The sequence below is a fragment of the Bufo bufo genome, chromosome 1 (assembly GCF_905171765.1).
Source record: "Bufo bufo chromosome 1, aBufBuf1.1, whole genome shotgun sequence".
NCBI lineage: Eukaryota > Metazoa > Chordata > Amphibia > Anura > Bufonidae > Bufo > Bufo bufo.
The window spans coordinates 45,824,706-45,834,216 of NC_053389.1; the positions used below are offsets into that span (position 1 = coordinate 45,824,706).

The window sequence follows — 9,511 nt, forward strand, 5'->3', positions numbered from 1 at the left end:
GTGCCGGAGGTTGCTGACCCCTCCAGCCATGACCACCACCCCTATTGTTCCGCGCTGCTGTTTGTGCAGTCCTGGGGGGGTCCAGGGACAGCGAGCTGTTTGTCACTCCTCATCCAATGAGCTCCGAGAGCAGCGGACGGGCGGACGACGCCACCTCAGGTTATGCTGCTGCCTTTCCTGGGACGTCTCAGTCTGTGGCTGAAGCAGAAGGAGGAGGAAGAATCCCAGCCAGAGCTACCGACAGGTATACAAGGACCGTCCACTGACCCGGCATAGCAGAGCCGACCAGGGGATACACAGCCTGCATTATTATACATCGTATACTGCATACATTTGACACAATATAATATATACCGCACATATATACCTATACACCGGTATACAAGGACCATACACTGACCCGGCATAGCAGAGCCGACCAGGGAATACACAGCCTGCATTATTATACATCGTATACTGCATACATATGACACAATATAATATATACCGCACATATATACAGTACCTACCGACAGGTATACAAGGACAATACACTGACCCGGCACAGCAGAGCCGACCAGGGGATATCTGCATTTATGGGTCTGATGTGGGATCTGGATGAGTTTAGGGGGTCGGTTCTGGAGTATGACCGGGTTTAGAGATCTGGTCTGGGGGCTGAATCTGTTCAGGGGTCTTAGTTTTGGGGTCTGGTTTTCCTACTAATTACAAATAATAGTAAATCATTCTTTAAAGTTTGTAAATAATGAGATCTTTACTGTCGCTGTTGACCCCTGACCCTGGTGAGCAGGCTTTTAATAGAAGTATTTTGGGGTTATTTAGCAGCGTGGCGCTGTGGAATATGTTGGCGCTATATATTATTATTATTACTACACCAGTCTGGTCATGGGCACATCCTCCCCAGTCCGCTCTCCTACTTACTACTGACTGGAGTCGATTTCAGTTGTCATTTACACCTGTAAATGATAGTAAATTTGAGGGGGTTTGGGGGGTCCCTGCCACTACCTAGTGTCGAGGGCAGAGTGAAAATGGGGTCTTGCAACTTTTTTTACGCCAAAAACTGAGCCTAGCGCAGTAGCCCAGAATAAGGTACTTGCAAAACCGTATAATGTTCTGATGTATTGCAACCAGTGTCGTTATTTAATGGATAAGGGCTCAAGCGCACAATGCACGTATTTTTTGTCTGCATCCCATCCGCATCTTTTGCAGGTTGGACGTGGACCCAGTGGGGCTGCAAAAGATGCGGACTGCACTCCATGTGCCACGTTCTGTGGCTCCGCAAAAATATAGAACGCGTTCTATTCTTGTCCTAGGAGATAGACTTAGGTCCACCCCTTGTTTAGGGGTCTAGTGTTAGCTGAGGAAGAGAGAGGAGCGGCATGTCCTCGCTCCCCAGAAGATGGGTCCTGGTTCCCAGAAAATCGCTATGTCTGAGACGTCTGCTCTACGGTCCTCCGGAGAGAAGGAACGAGAGGTCCACAAGCTGCATGGCTGAGCAGTGGCGGCATCTCACTGGACGGCAGCCTCTCCCTCAATGGCTTCTTCTAGTTACAGAACATAGTCGTTAAAAATTTTTTTGTAGATTTTTGGATCAATTTAATGAAAGAAGCCATTGAGGGAGATGCGGACATCCGAGTTTGCTGAGCACTGGATGTGGATCCACCGGTGGGACCTCGTAGGGGATGTTGGTGCTGCTTTTGAATACTCTTTCAGCATTGGAGTCAGTCAGTAAGGTATTTGCTCTTTACACACGTCCGTATGTATTTTGCAGAAAACGGACCCACGCACATGACCGTATGCCCTCCGAGACATATGGTCTATAAGGGGACCATATGTCCCAGAGCGGCGTGGATGGTGTGCACGGGAGCGGAGTCATACTATGATGCTGTGCGCGGCGGGCCACCCGCGAGACTACTGTCCCGCACTCGTATGTCTTATGAGTGCCACGGGCGGCCCGATGCACACCGCATCATAGTATGACGCTCCCGTGCACGCCATCCACGCCGCTCTGGGACATATTGCCCGCTCATAGACCATATATCTCGGAGAGCATGCGGTCACGTGCATGGACGCTTTCATCCGCGTAACAATGCCTGTCCTTGTCTGCAAAACGGACAAGAATAGGACATGTTCTATTTTTTGGCGGAACGGACTTGCGGACATACGGATACGGAATGCACACTGAGTCATTTCCGTTTTTTTGCGGCCAGGTGAAATGAATGGTTCTGCATACGGGCCACAAAAAAACAGCCAGCGCCCCCAGATCGGTGTGAATCTCACTCAAAAAATAAAACACTTTTATAAAATATGCAATAAAATGATAAAAACCGCTCGTGCTGATATCTTCCTTGTTGCTTGTTCCAGCAGTAGGAAAGTTCAGGGTAGAACTGCGAGCTCCGTTAAGAAGATGAATGAAGATTTGCGCTACCAGGAAGACGGCGTCCTCATCAACAATGGTCATCCACACTTCAGCGAACCTGACCGCGACTTGGAGCCGGAAATGATCCGAAAACTCGTACAAAAGAGCCACGAAGCCAAAGCCAAAGCCCACTGCCCGTACAGCAGCTTCCGGGTCGGAGCCGCTCTCCTCAGTCAGGACGGGAGGATTTTCCTGGGTAAATATGAAATCTTACTTAGCCCTTTAAAATGTAAAGGGCACTGGCCCCCCGCCCCTTTAATACAGGAGATCCAGGGATGCTCAACCTGTGGCCCTCCAGCTGTTGTAAAACTACAACTCCCATCATGCCCCGCTGTAGGCTGATAGATGTTGGCTGTCCGAGAATGATGGGAGTTGTAGTTTTGCAACAGCTGGAGGGCCGCCGGTTGAGCATGCCTGCTTTAAACAGACGCGCTGATACTTGTTACATTGTTGCACAGGATTTCCTAATAATTGTTACAGGAGACACAAGGAGGATGGGAAATGTCATAACTTAAAGCTGAGCCACATCCGTGAAGCAGAGCCGACTCTGCGATATGAGTCAGCGGCGGCCATGGCGTAATGTGTGCGTCAGACGCAAGGTTCTCGTAAATCCCCTGCAGACGTGTCAGTGCAAACGTCTCCCAGCTGAGACATTTCCCGGTTTGGGTAATTCCAGCATGATAGCCCGTCACCCCAGTATCCTCCATCATCTCCTAGTACTGACAACCACTGACTGAGAGGTTGTCACAGCCCCTCCCATCACTGAGTCGTGCCGCCATTTATAATGCCATGTCGCGGGGGGGGGGGGGGGGCGCCTCCATCCCTCCGACCTATATGACGCCTGATCGATTTTGCAGGTTGCAATGTGGAGAACGCCTGTTACACGCTGGGGATCTGCGCGGAACGTTCCGCCATTCAGACGGCCGTGACCGAAGGCGCCAAAAAGTTTGTCGCCATAGCGATAGCCAGGTAAGTGACACCATGTCTGGAAACAAACTTCTGGTAGAAACAGCGCCGCGCCTCTCTGCAGGTTGTGTATGGTACTGCAGCTCAGTCACATTCACTTCTATGGATATGAGCTGCAGTACCAGACGCAGCCTGTGGGTAGGTGTGGCGCTGTGGCTGAAAGAAAGCAGACATGTTTTATAATACCTATTTCAACCTCCTTGTTTTAGCCTCCTTTGCCCGTTCCCGGCCTCTCTCTTACTTCCTCCAGGGGGGTTCGAGGGTTCCACTAAGGGGGGCGGTTGATATATTCTACTATACTGCCCCTAGAGGTGGTCGTCCGGACCATGAATGGTCTCTAACATTTGTCGAGTTAAGGCCTCTTCTTCATGCTTGCAAAAATGTCAGTACTAACTGTAGATCCAGCATTCTATTCATGAACCAGAAGGCTCAGGATGAACATCATCGCTCTCTGTGAGGTTACAATAGATTTCTCATCTATAGAAATGAACCCCACGGGGGATGCAATCATCCAGATCTGAGCACAGGTGACCGCGGCAGGTCCAGTCCAAGGTCTCAATAAACTTTAAGGGGCGAGCCGTAAATTCTTTTGTGCCGAATCGGGAGTTTTTTTTTTACCTCTTATCAGGCAGAAAATCACAATTAAGATTTATAGATCTGTAAAGATTTTACTGATATTTTAACAAAAAGCCTGGTCACGTTATTACATTGTATCTAGCGGTGATAGGCCCCGGCCCCGGCCCCCAGGTTCACCCACCTGACACTTTGTACATTTCTGTAAATGTTTTGTTACTTTGTTGCATTCCTCTCAGGTTGAGAATAACCTCTGGTCTCCTGCTGCCACCGGAGGGGTATCACCCAGCTTTCCCCAGACCCAGAATGGCCTAATCCGGGTTACATTCGCTTGTTCATTCTATATATCACATTCTGCTCCTGAACCAGGAAGCTCAGGATGAACAGAGCAACAGGTCGCTCTCACCTAGACGATGCTGATATATAATATTTAATGTGGCTCCAAACCAGTGATGTCCAAACAAAACTCCATAAAGTTAAGCCTCATTCACACGTCCGTGTCCGCGCTTAAATCCGTGAAAAGGTGGTCAATGATGGATCCGTGTTGGGTTTGTGTGTCCGTTTTTTGCTGTCTGTGTGTCATCCGTGTTACTGGCCCTGCGCAGATGAAAAATAATTTTCAAAGCATCTCTTCCTAATGATCCGTGAAAGACGGATGAAGCACGGAAGGGCATCCATGTTGCATCCGTGGTTTTCACGGACCCATAGACTATAATGGGCGTGATGTGACTTTTTAAATGCCGGTGTGACAATGTGGCACATTTACTAAGAATGGGTTTTTAGGCCGGTCTTATGGCAGTGTTCCCCTGTGCGGCCATTGGGTGTGTCTAATTGATGATGAGCCATGCGCAGGCATTTGGCAGTTCTTGTGGTTGGCATAAAAACGACGCCATCCCCTGGCTGGCGTAAGTTTTTCGCTAACTTTTACGCTTAAAAGTTAGTACATTTTCCGAGGCTGAAGTTCTGGCCCCAGCACGGCGACGGACACGCTCCCGCCCCGCCCAACTGGCAGACATGGCATAAAACCAACCGCGCAACTAAATATTGTCGCAGGTATGGTTAAAAAAAGGGGAGTCCCTTAGTAAATGTGCCCCAATGTGTTTTTATATTTACGTAAATGCCCTTTTTGGAGCACCGAGGGGCTGGCCATAGCTCTAGGAGCACCGCCAGCACAACGCCCCTGTGCTCCGTGTACGCCCCCGCCCCGGCAAATTTACTAACATTTATGCCTGGAAAAAGGCGTAAATGTTGGCGAAAAACTACTCCAATCAGATTCCATCGTTCATTTTTCAGAACTCCTAAGGCAGTTTTCCTTTACACCAGTTTTGGTAAATCTCCTAAATTCTCAGCCCAGAAGCGCGCCGTCCGTCCTCTGTGAGTCTGGATCCCTCGTGCACATTATAGTCCGTGAAAAGCAGGGAAGCAACATGGATGCCATCCGTGTTTGGTCTCTGGTTTTCATTGGTAGGAGATGTTCTGGAAACTAATTTTCAGCCTAGCAGTGTCCGTGAAATACACGGATCCTTCACGGATGAACTACGGATGTCATCACGGACACCCCTCACCTCTCCTGACATGTCTGTTTTAAGAAATAATTGTATCCCACAGGAAATGACGGGTAAGGCCTCATGCACACGACAGTATTTTTTCATGGTCCGCAAAACGGGGTTCCGTTGTTCCGTGATCCGTTTTTTTTCCCGTGTGTCTTCCTTGATTTTCGGAGGATCACCAGACATGAAAAGTGAAAAAAAAATCTAAGTCAAGTTTGCCTTGCAAATGATAGGAAAAAAACGGACGCGCGGGTGCGGATGACAATCTTGTGTGCCTCCGTGTTTTTTCACGGACCCATTGACTTGAATGGGTCCGCGAACCGTTGTCCTTGAAAAAAATAGGACAGGTCCTATTTTTTTGACGGACTGGAAACACGGATCACGGACGCGGATGACAAACGGTGCATTATCCGAGTTTTCAACGGACCCATTGAAAGTCAATGGGTCTGCAGAAAATCATGGAAAACGGAACAACGGACACGGAACACAACAACGGTCGTGTGCATGAGGCCTTAGGGGTATGTTTTCTCTTAACTGTAGGTTGTGCTGCTCCTCTATTATCCCTATTAGAAGTTTAGGAATAAACTGCCAACTGGGCGTTAACAGTTGGGGGGGTGACGGTGGCAGACTGTGCACGGACACACCCCTTTGACGACAATGGTGGCACCCAGTTGGCAATTTATTTATCAATTTATAATAGCCATAATAGAGGAACAGCACACAGTTAGGGCTCATGCACACGACCGTATGTATTTTGCGGTCCGCAAAAAATCCGGATGACGTCCGTGTGCATTCCGTATTTTGTGAAACGGAACAGCCGGCCCCTAATAGAACAGTACTATCCTTGTCCGTTATGCGGACAATAATAAGACATGTTCTATTTTTTGGTGGAGCGGACATGTGGACATACAGAAACGAAATGCCCACAGAGTAGCTTCCGTTTTTTTTTTGCAGACCCATTGAAATGAATGGTTCCGCATACGGTCCGGAAAAAAAAACACTGAAAGGAAATACGTTTGTGCGTCCTTATAAGAACAGATGCTCCAGAATTGTTATTACATGGGGGGTGCAAGCAGTTCCTAAAACGGACAGGAGAGGGGGCAGCTCCTCTTTAATAATGGCGGATACCAGAGAACAATAGCTGCGTTTTACTTCCACAATAAGCTGACGTGCTGTGAATGATTGCAGTGAGCTGACCCCGGGGATTAATGATTGATAACCGATTTAACCCTGAAGCTCCAGTTACTTATTAACCACGTACAGTCCGTATCCTCCTGGTTGTCACTGATCTGTTATGACATGGAAATATCTACGGAATGTATGAACAACCGCTATGTAATGTATACCCCGGCCGGGGGGTACATATATACAAGGACAGTGCCCTCCCGATATAAAGTGTCAGGTTTGGTAAATCATTAGGATCACAGCACTTCTGTTTCCTTTCTGTATAGGGTACTGTCCCTTTAATAGCCATGGGGCCATTTCTGTACTATACTTTTGTCGGTCAAAAAGTGGGGGCAGAAATATGGTAAAAACATCTTCTGTAAAGCAGCGAGCTGCTCCCCTCTGCTGCTGTCTCTGGTGGCGTCCTGCCTATCTGGTTCCTGCAGTACAATATACCCTCCCTCTTGTAGTAAGGGGACATTGCTGCCCTCTAGGGGCCAACTGCTATATTACAGAATACGGATATAAGAAGCGTTTTGTCGTGGATGACGTTGTCCCTCTTTTTTCTTGCAGTGATGTGGAAGAAGAATTTATAACCCCGTGTGGCGCCTGCAGACAAGTCATGAGGGAGGTACGAGAGTTATTACTGATCAATTAATGAATTGTCACCTGACCATATTATTCTGATTGTAGGGAGTGCACACGTAATGTATAGGGGATGACCTTCAGCCCTCTAGAAAACATCCCATTTTTCTTTATATATTCCTAATATTTGACAGTGTGTAGCCATCTGCTCTGTGTCCAGATACTAAACGATGCAGCTCTCTCTTCCCCTCTCCCAGGCAGAAGTCCAAGCACAATTTTAAGGCACAACAAACTCCATTCACCTATCAAATGAAGGAGTCTGGAGCGCACAATGAACGCCTTCATGGCGATGCACTCCTGGCAGATCCCACAAAAGAAGCACTCTCACAAAAATGATTATTCTCTGACCTGTTAGAAAGATACATGATGTAAACTGTGGTGGAGGTAATCTTCTTACCAGTGTCTGTGTGTGAGTTATAACCTCCCTTCTGATCCTCAGCTGTGTCATGTGACCAGCACTCTGACTTTCCAAATAACACAGCATCTTATGTGTGGACAGGAAGCCAGTCTCTCTGTGTATTCCTATGGGAGCCTCAATGTCAGTCTCATAGGAATGAATAGAGAAGTAACTGACTTCCTGTCCTGTGTCAGTTGCAGATCAGAGTGCTGGTCACATGACACAGCCGAGGAGCAGAAGGGAGGTTATAACTCACAAATACAGTCACTGCTAAGAAGATTAAAGACTATGTGCACTTTCGGAGGCAATTTTTTTTATGATTGCATTTTACTCATTTTTTTATTGGGTCTTTATTAAAAATATAGAGCAGTTCTGTCACAAAGAGTTAATTGTTTGTCTAGCTGTGTGCATCCTAAATTACTAAGAGGTCATAAACACTTATGTAAGCCACATTCTTATCAGTAAGATAAGAACTGAGCAATAATAAGTGTAAATAAGGTCAGAGAGCATAAAATAAGGAGCCGTCAGATATGCTGGCTGACAGATTGAAAATTCAGATTCCTCTGTTAGAGCATCTTAGCTCTGTACAGAGAAAAGGGCTCCACATTTGTAATAAATACCCATCTAAAAAATGATTTTTAGCTCAAAATGAGTGCAATAATTAACAAAAAATTCCCCTAAAGGTGTACATTAGCCTTTAATTTCACTATGGTTTACATCATGTACCTTCTAACAGGTTAGAAAATAAAGATTTTCGTGGAAGTGCTTCTTTAAGAGCAGCGTACTGATCCCCTCTTATGAAGCATTGTGTTTTATTCTTCCAGTTTGGCTCGGAGCTGCAGATCATCCTCACCAAGCCCAGTGGCTCCTACCTGGTAAAGACACTTCAGCAGCTGCTGCCGATGTCCTTTGGACCCGAGAACTTGAAATAATACCATGGAATGAGATGAATATTTACCCGATGTATATAGTGTTATTTATGGGATATAGGGCTGATCCTAGAGGTAGACGGAGGCTGTGCGATCCCCCTGTATACAGCGATGGGGGGGCGGTCTCATCGACATCACAGTCTGGGGTCTACGACAGCTCGACACCCCACAACTCCTCCTGAGATAGGGGGCTAACGCAGCTTTCCCAGGGTCCTGAATGACTTATCTGGGGCAATAATACACCCCCCCCATCTCCCATACTGCTGTGTAACATACACAGATATTATAGGACCCTATAGCAACGCGTACTATGGGCCCCCCAGTGCTATTTCTGACCGATTTACAAATTATTTTATGACGTAACAACTGCCACAAATGCATTCATAAATTCCCCCCGATACATCTCTGATTCCCTTCATGATAAAACTGTTTGCCAGCAGTCACCACTAGCTGGCGCTCAGTGCATAGGAATTTATACAGTTACCATTAAACTCAATGGAAGATTTTAAAATGTCTTTGCAGTCAGCTCCCCCTAGTGGCGACTGCAGAAAATGCTGTGGATTTATGTTGGGAAGCATAAGGAGTTTAGCGCAGAAACCTATCTCCCCACCAGCCCCATAGCAGTGGTATGGTCAGCCTTTATGGTGAGTATGCCGCGGCAGATTTGTCCAAGAGAGGAGTAATGGCGGCTATATTGCTACTCACTCTCAGCAACAGAAAGGGCTAAGACACAGCTGAATAGAATTTCAAACCAGTTGACACGAGACAAGTCCAGGACTGATATGTGCTGATGATTTTTATTGTTATGATCTGTAATCTCCAGTGTAAAATTTAATTAATAAATCCAATATGATAATAAATGTGGCTCAAG

At 46.9% G+C, this 9,511-nt stretch overlaps 1 protein-coding gene across 3 annotated transcripts; it reads left to right on the top strand.

Moving 5' to 3' along the window:
• CDA (cytidine deaminase) lies at positions 1-9,498 on the top strand. Of its 3 annotated transcripts, none has more exons than XM_040422574.1 (5): positions 1-244; positions 2,362-2,612; positions 3,274-3,385; positions 7,243-7,300; positions 8,536-9,498. In XM_040422574.1, the coding sequence occupies exons 1-5, from the start codon at positions 117-119 to the stop codon at positions 8,641-8,643; spliced, it is 657 nt and encodes a 218-aa protein (XP_040278508.1). In that variant the 5' UTR covers positions 1-116; the 3' UTR covers positions 8,644-9,498. The 3 variants fall into 3 exon arrangements, with proteins under 3 accessions (XP_040278508.1, XP_040278521.1, XP_040278516.1); XM_040422587.1 differs by having other exon boundaries at positions 2,368-2,612; XM_040422582.1 differs by having other exon boundaries at positions 5-244; positions 2,365-2,612.
• The last annotated feature ends 13 nt before the right edge of the window (positions 9,499-9,511 follow it).